Source organism: Erpetoichthys calabaricus, chromosome 2 (assembly GCF_900747795.2).
Source record: "Erpetoichthys calabaricus chromosome 2, fErpCal1.3, whole genome shotgun sequence".
Classification (NCBI taxonomy): domain Eukaryota; kingdom Metazoa; phylum Chordata; class Cladistia; order Polypteriformes; family Polypteridae; genus Erpetoichthys; species Erpetoichthys calabaricus.
This window is the reverse complement of record NC_041395.2, coordinates 26,164,187-26,183,001: the sequence shown is the minus strand read 5'-3', so window position 1 is coordinate 26,183,001 and position 18,815 is coordinate 26,164,187. Positions and strand designations below refer to the sequence as shown.

The window sequence follows — 18,815 nt, the reverse complement described above, 5'->3', positions numbered from 1 at the left end:
TATGGCATTCTGCTAGGGGTGTATTATATCCCTGTCATGTCCCTCAGTGTGTGTTGTTGCAGGAATATGGGGTAACAGGGCTGCTCTTCTCTGCTATTCATTGTACATGTGTGATGGATGGCCAGGGATCATACCCTACCAGGAGACCTGGTGGAGCAGAGAACAAGGAGAAGGGCAATTTATACCCCGGGACATGAGAGAGCAGCCCCCCTGGGTTGCATTGGGACCACGGGCTTGGGGCTTAGAAGCTCAAACCTGTTGATGTCCGTTGCCATGGCCAGGGGGCGCCTGGACAACTCCGGAAACAAGATCTGTAGCACTTCTGCCACACCCGGAAGTGCTGCCCTATAGAGGAGCTGGATCGGGAAGCACCTGGGAACCTCCGTTCAGAGAGCCAGAGTTGGGTGGAAGAGGATGGAGCTTGCGAGGAGAGGAGTAGAGGCATCAGAAGAGTTGAAGAAAAGGGACTGAGCCTTGTGTGTATTTTGTGTACTGTGTACTGTGCAGAGAAGAAAATAAATGTGTGTGTTTAGACACCGTGTGTCTCAGTGTCCATCTGTAGCCGGGCTGGTCTTCTACACCATGTAAATGCAGTGACAGCTACAACAACAACATTTATTTATATAGCACATTTTCATACAAAAAGTAGCTCAAAGTGCTTTACATAATGAAGAGAAGAAAAATAAAAGACAAAATAAGAAATTAAAATAAGACAACATTAGTTAACATAGAAAGGAGTAAGGTCCGATGACCAGGGTGGACAGAAAAAACAAAAAAAAAACTCCAGAAGGCTGGAGAAAAAAATAAAATCTGTAGGGGTTCCAGGCCACGAGACCACCCAGTCCCCTCTGGGCTGTGTCTGAGTCTCATTTATTGTGGGTGTTGGACTCTATGAAGGCTGTGTTTTGTCACCACTCCTATTTGTGGTTGTCATGGGCAGGATGTCAAGGCACAGCTGAGGATGTGAGGGATGTCCAATCTGCATGGCTGCTTTATGCAGATGATGTCGTCCTCGTCGCCTCATCTAACTGTGACCTTCAGCTTTCACTGCCATGTATAAAATAACTAGGATGAGGATCATTACCTCCAAGACTGGGGTTTTGGTTCTCTCTTGGAATGGGTGAATTGCTCTCAACAGATGAAGGGGTAACATCTGCCCTTACAGGAGGAGATCAAGTGCCTCGGGATCTTGTTCATTGTGAATGTGACTGGAGCAGCAGCAAGATAAGGATTCTTCTATGGGTGAGAAGCTCAGACACTTGGAAGAGCTTCAGAGTAGAGTCACTGCTTCTCTTGGCTGAGAGGAAAGAGGCATCAGAAGTGGTTTGGGTATGCTGTAAAAATGGGCCCAGGGTAGACTCCCCCTGGAGCTGCTCCAGGCACATCACACAGCATGGAGACCCTACGTAAAACCCTGGACATGTTTTATTATTACTAATAAAGACTTTGTTTTGGTATCTTTTCCTCCAAGTCATAGTGGCACATAGAGGTGTCCCAGTCACTATATATCAAAAATAAATTGCGAATGTTATGCATTTGCAGTGACATACATTAATGTTAATCCATCTGTATTATTTTCATCATTCATTTATATATAATTTTGACATAGATTACTGAAAGTTAATTTATTACTTTTGATAAAAAGAATAATTAAAAAGAGTGATTTATAACTTACCTGAAATTATTTTAATTAATAATAACGTCGGTAGGATGACACATAGTTGTGTGCCGCCACACTTATAGAAATTCCTGTAATAATGGCAATCAAGATGGAAACACCTAATATGACCAAGGCAATGATATTAAAGCGTTTTGCTTTATCTCCATACATTCTTGCCAGTTGCAGGTTCTTTGCCACTTTCTGATCTCTGGACTGTTGAATAAAGAAGAAAAAAAAAACATTTTAAACCATAAAAGTTTTAAATTGTCCATATATGAGTAAACCCTGTGGTGGGTTGGCACCCTGCCCAGGATTGGTTCCCTGCCTTGTGCCCTGTGTTGGCTGGGATTGGCTCCAGCAGACCCCCGTGACCCTGTGTTCGGATTCAGCGGGTTGGAAAATGGATGGATGGATATATGAGTAAACCAGTGAGAGAGAGAAAGAGAGAGATTATGAGGGTGCTTGTGATGGAATAGCATTCCATTTTTAGACCGTGTAGGGAAACAGTGTGCAAAGAATGGATTAAGAGAGGCAGGGGCAAGAGTCTATCCTGACATCATTGGGCGCAAGGCAGAAAAATGGTTGATATGATGCCACTCCAGCATAGGGCACACTCATGCACACACCCACATTCATATCTGGCCAATATGGACTGTCACAGATGACATTAGTTGGCTGGCATCCCAGCTGGAATGGATGTTCCCTTATCTGGCCTGGAAGCCATTATGGAAGGATGTGGATGAATGAGCATCCCGGCCAGGTTGGTAACTGGCACCTTTCCCAGCTAGGAGGCCATAATAGTTAGAAAGACAGATGGATACTGCCCCCTGGGGCCATGTATTCCTTCTATACACTGGATGGCAGGAATCACTCTCATGGAATTTCCATTTGCACATATTGGCTGATGTAATGCTGATGGGCAGTCCTGTTGGGGAAATTGGGTGCTGTCAAGGGGTGCTGCAGGGGAGGGTTATTCCTGCTTCTGGGAGATTCTACCTGACCCTGAAGTGTCTCCATCGTACAATGCTGTGGCACCAGAAGTAATCTTGGGTCCGGCATTAAAGAAGCTGTCTGACCTCAGTTTGTGAGTTGGAGCAGGGAGGTTGTGGAATGAGGCTTGCCTGGAGGAAAGTGGAGGACGAAAGGAATTGAAAATTGGACTTGTCACTGTAACTGTGATTGTGCCACTAGAAGAACAATTGTGAAAAGGTACTTTTTCAATAAAATAACATTATTTGAACGTGTGACTGGGTTGGTCTATCTGGGGTTTTGGGGCTCGGTATCACCCCCTACATGGCCACAGGATCCACTAATTAACATAGTTAACATGGACAACCTATGCAGACATGGGAAGAATTGATGAACTTCACACAAAATTACACACACATACAGGCATACATATATACATACACCTGGACCTGGTCTGACCGTCTCCGTAAACCTATGGTACATTTGGATGGTCTGAGCATCGTGCAATTGACAGCAGTGGCTCTGTTCACTTACTGTCTCTTACTAAGTCAGGCGTTCTTATGTTTGTTTGGGTCCGGGGTTGTTGTTTGTTATTAAATTGTTATCTTGATTATTAAAATATTTGTATTTTATTATTTTTAAATATATATATTTTGAGCCCCTTTCCCCTTGGGCATATATATCTAATTTATTTACTTATATCCATAGGTCTGATTGTGATCTGATTATTTGGGTGGTCACCTACCAGGTCACACTTCGCTATCTATCTATCTATCTATCTATCTATCTATCTATCTATCTATCTATCTATCTATCTATCTATCTATCTATCTATCTATCTATCTATCTATCTATCTATCTATCTATCTATCTATCTATCTTGATGGTCCAAGGCTCCAAACACTCCAGTAACTGCAGGTCCTGTTATTTATTTTTCTCTCCTCTTTCATTTTCAGACTCCTGCTGAGGTCAGTGTTTAAGAGATGTGGATTTTCACTGTCATCTCCTCTTCCCTCCTGTCCTCTAATGCAGTGGTCCCCAACCTTTTTGACAGCAAGGACCACTTTATTAGATGCAAATTTTTACACGGACCGGTGGGGGTGGGGGTGAGGGTGGGGGGCGGGGGGATTGGGTGTTTGCAGTTTTGTACACAATTTACATTACATTTCTATTATTATTATTAATAATAATAATAATAATAATAATAATAATAATAATTCATTACATTTATATGGCGCTTTTCTCAGTACTCAAAGCGCTGTCCACACAATAAGTTATTAAGCAGTTCGCATACGTTTGCAACCTGAGATTTTTCTTCTTTTTTGCATATAACAAAGACATATGCTTTGCATTGCCATTCCAACAGATTGCACATCACAAACATTAACACTGCTATCTTTTTCTCGCGTCTGCCGTTTCTATAGGAGGGTGACAATGAGTTAAATTCCAATGGATGTTTTTCAAATGTTGACGAGCAATAAGCAAAAGGAATCAATGAAAACCACAGAAAACAAAAACAGAAAAAAAAAAAAAAAAAAAAAACTGTACGAGGAAAGTTTGAAGAAAGAAATTTTTTTTACAATGTTTCTGTTTGGGGATCTTTGTGCAAACGTGCACAACTGAGCTGTGAAAAACAGATGTAACTGCTCTGTGGATGATTCATTCAAGCATTTCAAAGTCACTTCCTTGTAATGAAAGTATCTGCTGAATGTACTTCGTAGTAACGCGATTTCTATAGACTCGTGTCATATGGGGAAACTGTCGGGACCATAAAAATACATTGTTGTAATAATCTCTCACCTCGGTCTCTCTCCTCTCTCTGCGCCGCTGCAAAGCCCCGCCCGCCAAGCGTTCTGAAAAGTCTGAGTGAGTCTCCGTTGCCGGCAGTTCTCTCGCGGCCCGGCTGTCAGACAGCTGCGGACCGGTAGTGGGCCGCAGACCGGGGGTTGGGGACCCCTGCTCTAATGAATTCCTGAGGTTTTCTGTCTCTCCTTTCAAAGCCTGTCTCCACTCTATATGCTACTTCCTGGCGTGAATCTGCCTTAAGGCTTTATCTTTACACTCAATGCCAGTATATATAACAGGTGATAGTTGAACTATTGATAGTAAGAGCCTCCTATTCTGATGAACAGGGCTGAGCAAACATTTTACTGATACTACACCACTCCTGGTACACACAGAAATTCTCTTCTGTTCCACCAACTGAATAAGCTTTCAATATGATTAACTCACAACAGGCAGAGGTCTCATTGGTGTATTGAAGAGTTCATTGCCATCAAATCAAGCCACATGTCAGTAAAGTTTTATTACAATGACACTTTTATCCAAGGCACCTCACAACATCTGAGACATAATTGGCTACCGTTCTTTTCTGTTTTTCCAATTGGAGCACAGGCAGGTGACGTGACTTGCTTGTGGTCACACAGTGTCAGTGGTGGGATTAGAACCCAAAACTTCAGGGTTTGAAGTCTAAAGACTTAAACACTATGCTAGGACACAGTAAAAAATAAATAGATCTGCAAGCAGCATGCAACGTTTTGGCTGGGACTGATAAGAATGTGCTCAAGTCCTCATTTGAACTAAAGAATGAACATTATTATATCCTCTAAAATTGTAGAGTTTGGTTTGAAGCACTGCCACCATCCTAGCTATCTGCAGAGTGATGATGTAACATATGTTGATGCCTAAATTCCATACACATTATGGCCTTCATAATCAAATGGTCTCAAAATGGTGTGGAAAGACGGAAAAACAAACAAAGAAAATGGCATCTTGATGACGTATGAATTTAATAAACTTGAAAATGCATAATAAAGCAGAAGAAAAATAATTCATATGTGAGATTGACAGATGGATGGGGTGGTGAACACAGTTATGCGGTCGCTATATCGATCTGTAGTGGTGAAGAAGGAGGGGAAAGCTCTCAGTTTACCAGTCAATCTACAGTACATCCCTACCCTCACCCTCACCTATGGTCATGAGCTTTGGATAATGACCAAAGAAATGAGATTTCAGGTACAAGCGACTGAAATGAGCTTTCTCTTCAGGGTAGCTGGGGTCTCCCTTAGAGATAGGGTGAGAAGTGCTGACTTCCAGAAGAAGCTCTGAGTAGAGCCGCTGACCCTCAGCATGAAGAGAAGCCTATTGAGGTGGTTCAGGTATCTGGTACGGATGTCTCCTACACACCTCCCTGTGGTGGTTTTATGAACTTGACCAGCTGGGAGGAGACTGTGGTGAAGGTCCAGGGCTTGCTGGGAGGGTTATATCTCTCAGATGGCCTGGGAATGCACTGGGTTCCCACAGCACAAGTTGGCAAGTGTGGCTGGAGAAAAGGGACGCGTGAGACTGTTGCCTCAGATAAGCAATGAAAAATGAATGAATGAATAATTCATATGTACAAAGAACAAGAATCACAACACCTGAAAATGCAGAAATTAAAATACAACAACATTTATCTCTGACATATTTTCATAGCTTATAGATGTAAACAAAACATTACAAGAAAATAAAAACAAGTTTGAAAATATGTGCCTAGCATAACATTCAGCTGTGTTGAAGGATCGATCGTGCAAGCACTGTAGCCCTTAATAGACTGTGTTTAGCAGGTCAGTTCTAGAATCTTCTCAATCCATTTCACGGCTTGGGAAGGGGCAAAGGCTCTCCCACCAGGACTGAGGACTGAGCAAAGCTGGCAGACGAGAAATGAGGCGTGCCCAGGTCACAGCAACACAAGGAGCCCAGAATGGAAAAAAGGAACGATGAAGAGACGCTGACAGGGATTCAACGGTTTTACAAAACTTCTGTTGGGAAACGAGTGTCCGGTGAACAGACTGCATCTGTGGACAGTTATTTGTTGGAGTAACACAGTGCGCAAACTGGACTCTGCACCACTAAAGGTTGTATCCTCCATTTCATTTTTTTAACGGACTTTTAGAGTGTGGACTGTGTGCTTTCCTTTTAAAAAAGGAATTTCATTCCTGATATTGCTAGATTTTTTTTATGTTCATTTATTTTTTTAATGTACTTTATATTGTCTGGTGTAACAGAAGTTACTGTTGCTTTTCCTGAAATTACTGTTGTGTGTTTCACTGTGTGTTTACTCATCGCCCAATTTAAAGAAACCTGTGTGCTGTTATCGGTTATCGGAGTTCCCAGTCTCTTAATAAAACTGGGTGGCGTAGATGGATATTTTAATGGAGTCTAACTTAGATTACCTGTAAGTGTGACCAGACACCAGTCACACGAACACACCTAACAAATGAGAAACAGATAAAAATAAGAAAGAATAAATGACATACCAAAAATCAAAAATAAATCAATATGCACTTAAATAACATAAGGTGATGGAAAACGTAGGGTCCTTACATATAGATTACATTTTAAGAGTCCTTTTTAAGTCTGGGCAGCACGGTGGCACTGCTGCCTCACAGTAAGGATGCCTGGGTTCGCTTTCCGGGTCCTCCCTGCGTGGAGTTTGCATGTTCTTCTTTTGTTTTCATGGATTTCCTCCGGGCGCTCCAGTTTCCTCCCACAGTCCAAAGACATGCAGGTTAGGTGCATTGGCGATCCTGTATTGTCCCTAGTGTGTGCTTGGTGTGTGTGTGTGTGTGTGCCCTGCGGTGGGCTGGCGCCCTGCCCGGGATTTGTTCCTGCCTTGCTCCCTGTGTTGGCTGAGATTGGCTCCAGCAGACCCCCGTAACCCTGTATTAGGATATAGCGGGTTGGACAATGACTGACTGACTGACTTTTTAAGTCTCTATTAAATCTCTGGTCTGATACTATGGACTTATTGCATTCAGTAAAAAACAGACAGCATGATTAGCTTTCAGACAAATAGATAGATAGATAGATAGATAGATAGATAGATAGATAGATAGATAGATAGATAGATAGATAGATAGATAGATAGATAGATAGATAGATAGATAGATAGATAGATAGATAGATAGATAGATAGATAGATAGATAGATAGATAGATAGATAGATAGATACTTTATTAATCTCAAAGGGAAATTCACAATAGCAACAGACTCAGAAAATAACAATTAAAAGCACATTTAGAGCAGCATGGCATCTTATATCCGCACTGTAATAACTATTTCTATTACTGCTACAATTACAATAAGTGTTCATTATAATAAAACAGAAAGACAATGACAACTACTAGTAAAAGTAATGATTAAAAAAGTGATTTGAATCTGTCATTTCCATACTTTAAAACACGCCTACACATATATAGTACATTTATTTAATCAGAGATTTATCGCATCAAGAAGCCTAATTTGTATGTCTCTGTGAGGAAAACTCCACACAGACACGGAGAGAACATTCAAAACCCACATAGGGATCAGCCAGACCTTCATGTGGAGTGGCGGATTAGCGATGCTACATTGACTCTAATTTGTGTGAGTGAGTGTGTGTTGTGCATTGGGCTGGCACCCTGTGCGGGGATTGTTCGCTATGGTGCTACTCTGTATAAAATGGATGGATAAATAAAGGAAAATATATTTTTCAAAATAAAAATCCATTCATCCATTCATTATCCAACCCACTATTTCCTAACTACAGGGTCGCGGGGGTCTGCTGGAGCCAATCCCAGCCAGCACAGGGGGCAAGGCAGGAAACAAACCCTGGGCAGGGCGCCATCCCACCGCAGTAAAATAAAAATATATTCAAAAATTTGAATCACGAATAAAGATGAACACATTTTAAATGTCTATTTTTATTTGAAAGAAATGTTTTAATTTTTTTAGTCAATAATAAGAACTGCTATCCCAGAAGTGCCATGGAAGAAGCGAAACAAATAAAGTGGACACTTGGTCTCAAATGGAACACGGGCAGTTCTAGACACACACAAAAAATCTGTGCACTAAAAACAAGGTGAAAACTAGAAATAACCTCCTTCACCCAGTTCAAGGGTACAGGGAGCCTAAGTCTATACCAGCCACATCAGGCATAGGGCGCTAAATACCATCAGTGGACAGTTGCCAGTTCGTATCAGGAGTGACTCATGCAGCACCCAACACTTGTGCAGCATCGGTGTAGAATGTCCAGTCAATTATAATATGCAGGTCTTTGACATGAAGGAGAATGTGCAGAATTCCACACAGACAATGACAGGACACAAGATAACAAATAAGGTGCTGGATCTGTCAGGTATCGATGCTAACTACTGTGCCATCATAGACAGACAGACAGACAGACAGACAGACAGACAGACAGACAGACAGACAGACAGACAGACAGACAGACAGATAGATAGATATGAAAGGCACTATATAATAGATAGATAGATAGATAGATAGATAGATAGATAGATAGATAGATAGATAGATAGATAGATAGATAGATAGATAGATAGATAGATAGATAGATAGATAGATAGATAGATAGATAGATACTTTATTAATCCCAAGGGGAAATTCACATACTCCAGCAGCAGCATACTGATAAAAAACAATATTAAAATAAAGAGTGATAACAATGCAGGTAAAACAGACAATAACTTTGAATAATGTTAGCGTTTACCCCCCCGGGTGGAACTGAAGAGTCGCATAGTGTGGGAGAGGAACGATCTCATCAGTCTGTCAGTGGAGCAGGACGGTGACAGCAGTCTGTCGCTGAAGCTGCTCCTCTGTCTGGAGATGATCCTGTTCAGTGGATGCAGTGGGTTCTCCATGATTGACAGGAGCCCATGTATTAGTATTATTTAATGACTCAATTGTTGTCTTCTTTAAATTGATGAGTTTGGTATTTTAAATGATTTTGATTTATAGTAATGGCTGATACCTTTAAGCAAGGCAGCTTACAACATTTGAGAGATGCCATTAGTTACAATTCTTTTTGCTTTTCCAATTGGAGCAGAGTTAGGTGAAGTGACTTGCTCAGGGTCACACAGGACCAGGATTTGAACTCCAAAGCCTTAACCACTACAACACACTGCCTGCCTTTGGTTCAAGTATATAAATTGATTAATTTCATGATAAAATCACTACTACTAATAAAAGTAAATCTAATATTTTCTAATACTACCTCACAGTCAACAATGGTGATAATTTTTTAATTCTAAAGTATCAATCTAATTAGATAGATAGATAGATAGATAGATAGATAGATAGATAGATAGATAGATAGATAGATAGATAGATAGATAGATAGATAGATAGATAGATAGATAGATAGATAGATAGATAGATACTTTATTAATCCCGATGGGAAATTCACAATTAAATTAATTAAAGTAGTTCTCTTGATAAATACATATTAAAAGCAGGTATTTTAAAATCTCTGTATTATTTTAAAATACTTACTCTAATTGAATACCATAGAGCAATCAGTCCAAGGCAGAAGCAATTCATGAAGTAGAAACTGCACAGAGACCATAAAACGTGATCTTTCACCAGAATTGGATCTTCATCAATTTGAACAACAGTAACGGGAGTGAAAACACCTCGGCTGTTATTCTCCATGTTAGGACCTGCAGGGTTCATGGCTTCTCTCTCTCTCTCTGGCTGAATGTGTCTTTCAAGACGTTATGTACTTATATACCTAATTAAAGAGGGTCTTGGGGCTGGGGGTGGGGGGTAATACAAGGTGGGTGGAGGCCCTTGGGATTTCCTATATTCTAAATTCTCAGCCTCTTTCATGTTTTAAGTTTATTGCATCCGTTCCACACTTCACAGGCGATAAGCATGAAACAAATTGAAGTGTTTCATCATCATCTTTTTGTGACTAAATGTAATGGAGAATATCTCTAAAGTTTTAAGTTTATTAAATCTATAGGAAACATTCCCTTTTCAAAAATAATAAAAAAAAAAATCAAATTATATTTTTTTTAATTTTTAATTTTTTATTTTTGCTTTGCCTAATGCAAAACATCCATGCCAGTGTTTTCTAAGTGTAATGCGGCTTTTTAATGTTTACACTGTAGTACTAGGGTGTTGTACCGTGTTAGCCATTATGAATGTAGAGAAAAGCCAAGCAAAATGACTCCTTTTATTGGCTAACTAAAAAGATTACAATATACAAGCTTTCAAGGCAACTCAGGCCCCTTCTTCAGGCAAGATTTACACTGAAACAGAGATATGGAGGCACATAGTGTAATGGTTAGTTTAGCGTAAATCCATATTAGCAAAGTCAAAAGAGCACCCAATAATCCTGACCACACCAACCTCCTCAATTTATGTGGGTTCAAACAGGGAAACCCATACACACCAGAGGTACTCAGCTCCAGTCCTGGTGGTCCACAGAGGCTGCAGGTGTTTGTTTGATCCAGCTTCATAATTAGAAGTCAAGCCTAGCAGATATTGATAATTGGTATTTAATTAGTGCATTCATTCTTGCAAGACAAATCTTCATCACATTGTAGATTTTTCCTTTTCTGAGAGGATTATCCTTAAGTTTTACAGTTCGGAATAGATTCATACCTCTTGGTCCTTCCCTTCTCTCTTATTTATTTCAAGGCATTGTATTAATGCTGATACTTCATGATGCGTGTGCACAAGTTTGAATGGAAGCACACTGGTTCCTCATTTATAGAAATTTGCATGGATGTGATTGTGAAAATATGTGCACGCCAAAAAACACGAAAAGAAGGGAAAATGCTTAATTAAAAACAAAAACTCAGATTTATTAAATCGGGCATATTCACCGTTCTATGCAATTTACCTTTATACATCACAATCTATTTGTAAATGTGCATTTGTGCACATTCCCAACTCTAAGACCATGGGATACGATGACAACTCAGAGAGCCACGCCCAACAACTCGGACGCAACAACTCACCAATCACCACGTCAGTCAGGGTCGTCTCTGCTATGGTCCACATGCACCTCTGAGCCACGTTGACTTTTCATTATTCCTTTCGGTTACGACGCACGGCCGCGTCCTCCATCGCAAACTGTTTTACATGCTGCATACAGCGATTCGCTTCTGCGACAAACATGCTTCATCTTAGATGATCCTGCAGGAACACGGAAAACGTTTGTCTACAAAATTTTCATACCATTATTCCCTGGCCCGCGTCTACCCTTATTCTCCAGGCATTCACACTGCCTACTCATGTGCCCGGACGCAACAACTCACCAAACACCGCGTAAGTTGCTTTTGTCTGTGCTACAGTCCACATGCACCTCTGAGCCACGTTGACTTTTCATTATTCTTTTCGGTTATGACGCACGACCTTGTCCACCATTGCAAACCATGGGAAACGAACAACGGAGCCCCGCCCACCAACTCTAACCCTCCTCCCATGTGATAGGGAACGCACCTCAGAGTCCTGCCCGCCAACTCTAACCGTCCTCCCACGTCCACCCTTACTCTCGAGGCACAGCTTACTCCTGTGCCCGCCCCCAACAGCTCACCAAACACACCAACTCACAGAGCCCCTCCCAACAACAATTCACTAAGCAGCCGACAGCGAAAGCATTTGCCAAGAATGTTTTCATTAATCAAGAATGAAAGTCGGAGGTTCGAAGACGATCACATACCGTCGTGGTTCTGACCATAAACGATGCCGACTGGCGATCCGGCTGCGTTATTCCCATGACCCACCGGGCAGCCAACCGGGTAACCAAAGTCTTTGGGTTCCGTGGGGAGTATGATTGCAAAGCTGAAACTTAAAGAAATTGACAAAAGGGCACCACCAGGTGTGGAGCCTTTGGCTTAATTAGAAACCTCACCCGTCCCGGACAAAAAGAACAATGAAAAGTCAACGTGGCTCAGAGGTGCATGTGGACTGTAGCAGAGACGAAACCAACTGAGGCGGTGTTTAGAAAATGAACAGTCAACGTGACTCACATGTGCATGTGGACTGTACACAGACGAAAGCAATTCAGTTGAGGAGTTGGGGGCGGGCACATGAGCAGGCAGTGCATACTGAACGATGACTAAGAGATGGCGTCCTTCCCCTCTCACCCTGTCCTCGCTCTGGGAGGTGGGGGCATGGCGGCGCTCCTCCAGTTTTCAGTCACGGACAGTTGTATGTTGCCCTCTCCAGAGTAACATCTTTTCATTCACCTACAGTCATATCCTCAAACCCACCCCATTTGGACAACTGTGTCTTTCAGGAAGTGTTCACCCATCAATACATAATTATGCAGCATATGCTACACCGCGGGTTGGCTAGTTTAATATAATTACTTGCCCACTTACACCCCATATTCACACAGTGACAATTTGTGATTGCCAGCATAACCTAAACAAAAAAAAAAAAAAAAAACTTTTGTAGTTAGTTCCTTCGTTTCTTGCGCATCTCCAACCATTGTAATGTTCAAGAGAAATGTCAGGGAATTAGAAAAGTGAAAGGCAAATTTTATTATAAAAAGTGACAGTAATGGATATCAGGTTGATATCAAATCCCAGACAGGGAGACTCGAGTAGCATGTGTGGCCATTCCTAAAGCCCATACTCTCTTGTTTAATGCCCACTTTACCTCATCATCATCATCATCATCATCATTATCATCATCATCATCATTATCAGAGAGGGATCAAGGCATGGGAAAAAAAAAAAAACTCTTTCATGAATGAACACATAGGATTCCACACAGCACTTGATGCAGAAGCAAATGAATGGCAGTACTGTCTTTTATGTCTGTATCTTGGTCATCTACACATTGGTGTTCAAATTTAACACAAGCTCTTAATCAAGCGTTCTCCTCAGAGTTTTGACTGAGCTATTATACGGATGTTACATCACAGAGGGCATGGTAGGGGATATGGGAGGATCCTCCTTGGAGTTTTGTACATGTTGTTCTAAATCTATTGTGACAATGTTTGTTTTATGTGTTATTCTAAAAGACCCATGGAAGCCTGTTCAGACTCCATAATCATATCTTCCACATGTCCACGGCATACTCTACAACAGTGCATGTGTTTTGGTGTGCAGTGTTCTACCTCTTCTAGGCTACAATTTGAGGATTCAACACTGGAGACAGTAGATATTAATGAAGAGGAGATCCACTGTCTCTCAGTAACCAGCCACCAGCAGACACACCATCTCTTGTCATTTGACACACTACAGAGTTGGACAAGATAACACCATTAACATTAACATCATTCTGCCTCATCTACTGCTGAAAAAACTCAAGGCTTTGAATTTTGATGTCTCCATGATCACCTGGATCATGTACTACCTGACCAACAGACAGCAGTTTGTGAGGCTCAGGGACTGTGTGTCAGAAATAGTGGTATGAAACACTGGAGCACCTCAGGAAACTGTCCTGACTCCCTTCCTGTTTACCCCTCCACGCAACATACTTTCAGAACAACACCAGGACTTACCATCAACAGAAACATGACTCTATTCTGACTCTTCTCATCCATCATAAGCTGCATTAATAATAGAAGTGAGTCAGATTAAAGGATAGTTGTGGAAGACTTTATCTTGTGGTGAAGAGACAGCAACCTACAACTCAACATCATCAAGACAAAGGAACTGGTGTTGGACGTCTGACGTGCCAAGAAGCCTCTGAGATCAGTGACCATTCTCAGTGGGTGCAGAGCTACAAGTATCTGAACAACAAACTGGACTGTTCCGAGGGTCCGAGCAGACTGGACTTCATAAGGAGACTCTGGTCTTTTGATGTGTGCAGCAAGCTGCTAGAAATGTTTCACCAGTCCATAGTAGCCAGTGTGGTGTTCTGTATTGTAGTCTCCTGGGGAAACAACCTGAGCTCTAAAGAAGCACAATGTTTGGAGAAACTTATCAGGAAAGTCTGCTCCATCACAGGGCCAACTCTGGACACACTGGAAACTGGTGTGGATAAAAGGATGGCAGCAAAATTGGATGCCATCATGAGAAATCCCCTACATCCCCTCCAACAGGCGCTCTCTTAGTGTGCTTTTAGCCACAAGCTAGGGTGCTAAGAAGTGCTTCTGGGGGTCTTTCCGGCACACTTTTATCTGGCAATTCAATGCTTTCACCTGATGTACTTGTTAAGTTTATTTTTATTTATGTATTTACTTATCAATTGATTGTCTGATTGACTGTATTATTTGACCTGTTAGTCTGTATTCTTGTTTTTTTTTATGCTTCTGCTGCTGTATGCATCTGAATTTCCCCACGGGATTAATAAAGTTTATCTACTCTAATCCAATCCTGTGTACTTTCATATCACTTGACCACAATATCTGTGAAAAGTCCCTGAGGGTTGCATGTCACCTGGACATTTAATGCCGAGGACCCAATTTGATGGGTGACAGGATAGGATTCAAGAGGCTGGGAGTGCAAACAGGAATCCATCCACAGCACATACAATACCAGGTATACCTGCAATGGCCTGAAAACCAGTTCTAGTGTCATGCAAGGCTTATGTGCAATTGTGTGCATAGCGCAATAATAGTCTGCTAACTGCTCACAATATCTCTATTGTGACAGATTAAAGGGTCCCCATGTCCCCTTGAACCCTCAGACCAGATGTCAGACACCAGATAAAAGTCAAAATTAATATTTATTATAATAATAAGTGCACAAAGCACCCTCCACTCCACTATACTCCAATAAATCACCAATAATAACCAATAATCAATCAATACAATCCTCCACTCCCAGACGCGTTGCCACCCTTCCACCCAGCTCAGCTCACTCGTCTGGGGTTTCCCAGAGTCCTTTATAGTCCCTGACCCGGAAGTGGTTCCATCCCAACAATCCATAAGTCCTCATCACTTCCGGGTCAGATTAAAAGTCCTTTTCTTCAACCCAGAAGCACGTCGTTCCTTCCGGTCATGTGATCATGACGCACTTCCGGGTTATAGGGCACGTAGCTTTCTGTAAGTCTTCCTGCAGCGGCTCCTGGTGGTCCTCATGGTCATGGGTTGTTTGTAACAACTACAATGTCCATAATGCCCTGCTGGAATTTGGGGACTTTCCATGCTGCTGGGAGAGCTCCATCTGGCGGCCTGGAGGTGTGGGCCGGAATATTTAGCCGGCCATCCCTCACGCTATACATATATAAAATCCAACGTCTGTCTGTCTGCATGTCTGTCCGCTTTTCACGAGGGAACTACTTAACGGATATTAGATTGGGTTTTTCTATAATTTGCTTGAACATTCCTGTTGATTTTGCGACTTTTCTCATCATACTAAATATCACAGTTTGCTTGCAGTACTGATTCACTTGTGCGAATCCAAGAGACATACAGCTGTCCGAGGGGAGAGCCCTCCTCACTCATGCACCAGCTTTGGGGCATATCTTACATCCGCTTGGCTAGCGAACGAGAGAAATACATTAACAGATTTAGATCGGGTTTGTTTCTCTCATCGCGCTAAGTATCATAGTTCACTTGTAGTACCAATTTATTTGCACGAATCCGAGAGACACGCAGTGGTCCAAGGGAAGTGGCCGCCCCTCCAGCTTTGGGGCATATCTTACATCCGCTTAGCTAGTGAACGAGAGAACTGCTTAAAGGATTTAGATTGTGTTTTTTCTAGAATTTGCTTGAACATTTTGCGACTTCTCTCATTGTACTAAGAATCATAGTTCGCTTGCAGGAGCGATTTATTTGCTCTAATCCGAGACAGAGCTGTGGGCTTAGGGGAGGGGGAAGCGTGACATCAGAAGTAGAGAGCCGGGCAAGGTCCTCCTCACTCACGCACCAGCCTCCGTTCAAGTCGGTGCACCTCTGCGTTTTGGAGTGTACCTTTGCTTCTGCTTAGCTAGCAATACCTGTTTGTTTATTGATTTTTAAAGTTTGTCCTGTTTCACTACTATGCAGGCAGAGCCACGGGGGATGGCTAGTTAAAAATAAAAAGAGGGTTAGGATTCTTAAAATAGCAAGGCCACAACCACCAATACATGTGCTCACACAATACTTGGCAATAATGGAACCATTACTGTTTTCAGTTTACATGCTGCCCTCGGAGACATCAATAACACTTTACTTGAGGTCCTGCAAAAATGCATCTATTCCTCATTAATTCTTACGTGACAAGATCTTAAGAAAGGCTTCTTTTGGTCTTCATAACACTTTAAAAACATCAGTAGATCTTTTATTCATGTCTGTGCTGTGCGGCATATTGTCATGATGGTAAAATGACGTGTTAATGTGAAGGATTTAGAGGTCTTATACTAAAAATAGAATATCGAGAGAAATGCGTCACCGTTAAGCCACCTCAGACCACTTCAGAGTGATGTTTTGTTAGTCAGTCACTTTACAGAGATGAATAAACACTTTGCTGATGATTTGTAAGTGTCACGAAGACCCAAAGAAGTGTGTGTTAAGGTCTTAATACATAAGAGTAAAAGAGTAATTGATGCATTTTTGTGCTACCTAAACTAAAGTGTTAGCAAGACATCATTTCAAAACATAAGTTCCACTTTCAGTCATATCTCCTTAGCAGTTTGTCTCATTGGAAGAGTGTCAACTACTTGTCTTTAAATAATTAAAAAAATGTTATAATTAGAGGAATGACACAGATATCAGTGAGGTGCTGAAGGTTTAACCAAGAAGACCTAGATATTAACTTTAGTTGGGGCAGCCCACAATGTAGGCCTTATCTGTGACATCCCTTTATCTTTGCCACACACATCACCACACTCTCCAAAACCTGCTTTTTATATTAAAAATCACAAAATATTCATGTTTTCAAAGTACACAGGATATAGAAAAGATAATTCTTATATTTATTGCATTATATTTTTCACAGGATGTTCAAATCATTCTATTTGTTCATTTAAATAATTCTAAATGCTACTGCATGGAAATTTACTAAAATTAGAAAACATGAAAACATATTGTACCTTCTGTATTTAAGTCTTTATGCTGGTTGATTTCAAAATGCTCCTCCTAAAATATAAAACTTAAAATAAGTTCTACCCTTTTAATTTAACAAAATGCATACATACAGTACCAGAGTATACGGTCATGTGGGAAAGGAAGTACACCCCGTAGAAATTGTTCACTTCTTTAGCATATTTGAACTGACACACAGCAGATCTTCACTCAACCAATGCCTACAGATCAAGGTGTGATACTTGAATTAAAAAAACAAGGAAAATGTGCCTTTTCAATCATTTATTCAACCAAAATATTAATAGATGTAATGATCTGCTGGGGAAAAAGTGAGCCCACCCTTGGCCTCAGAAGGTGGTGTTTCCCCATTTAGCAAAAATGACTTCTTTTAGGCATTTTGCATAACTGCCCACCACTCTCTAACATCGCCTCAGTAAATCTATTGACCACTCTTCCATGCAAAATTCCATCAGTGCCCATTTCAGATCCCCATTTTGAATAAGGTTTAAACAAGGCCTTTGACTAGGCCAGCCCATAACCCTCCAGTTCTTCTTTTCAAACCATTTCCTGGTGGGTTTGCTAGTGTGCTATGGATCATGATGGTGTTGAAAGGTCCATTTCCAGTTCACCTTCAAGTTTCTGGCACATTACCTGATATTCCCCTTAAGCACATTTTGATGTGATGTAGAATTCATTATTAAACTCATTGACTACAAACTGTCCAGGGCCTGAGACAGCAATGCAAATCCAAACTAGAACATTATTTGCAATTGCTATGAGGATCTTCTCCTGAAATGTTGTCTTCAGTTTGCACCAAACATTTGTGCTGTTACTCTGGCCAAACATCTCTATCTTTGACTCATCTTTGTTCCAGAAGGCCTAACCTTTGCCTAGATGTTCAATGGCAAACTGTAGTCTTGCTCTAATGTTCTTTTTGGAAAGTAAAATCTTTCCCTGGGACACCTCACATGTAGGTCAGTTTCTTTTTCTGATTATATTGTGTGTACTTTGACAGCAACTTTTGCAAGATCCATCCATCCATCCATCCATTTTCCAACCCGCTAAATCCGAACACAGGGTCACAGGGGTCTGCTGGAGCCAATCCCAGCCAACACAGGGCACAAGGCAGGAACCAGGGCGCCAACCCACCGCAGGACACACACAAACACACCCACACACCAAGCACACACTAGGGCCAATTTAGAATCGCAAGATCTACCTGCAAATCTCACAAGGAAATCTAGGGGTCTTAGAGACTTCTTTTTGTGTCAAATGGTCAGCTCTTGGACTGAGTATGATGGGCCGGCCAGTCCTGGACAATTTGATTTCAAATAATTTGGTGGTCTTTTCAAATTCCTTGTCAGGCTCATATTCATCCACAACCTTTGTTTGTTCTTGGCATGATGATACCACACATGTCAGTAGCAAAGAGAACACCAGAAACTCGAGGTC

General features: G+C 41.4%; 1 protein-coding gene across 1 annotated transcript; it reads right to left on the bottom strand.

Annotated features, from left to right (window-relative positions):
• Positions 1 to 1,690: 1,690 nt before the first annotated feature.
• LOC114642138 (dispanin subfamily A member 2b-like) lies at positions 1,691 to 10,134 on the bottom strand. The gene is made up of 2 exons (XM_028791123.2): positions 9,941 to 10,134; positions 1,691 to 1,873 (listed from the first exon to the last, which is right to left on the bottom strand). The coding sequence occupies exons 1-2, from the start codon at positions 10,118 to 10,120 to the stop codon at positions 1,691 to 1,693; spliced, it is 363 nt and encodes a 120-aa protein (XP_028646956.1). The 5' UTR covers positions 10,121 to 10,134.
• Between the last annotated feature and the right edge of the window lie 8,681 nt (positions 10,135 to 18,815).

Coding starts and splice junctions, on each gene's coding strand:
- LOC114642138 (XM_028791123.2), bottom strand. CDS start 10,120: ATGAACCCTGCAGGTCCTAACATGGAGAATAACAGCCGAGGTGTTTTC. Junction 1,874..9,940: donor CTCTATGGTATTCAATTAGA/GTAAGTATTTTA, acceptor TTTATTCAACAG/TCCAGAGATCAGAAAGTGGC.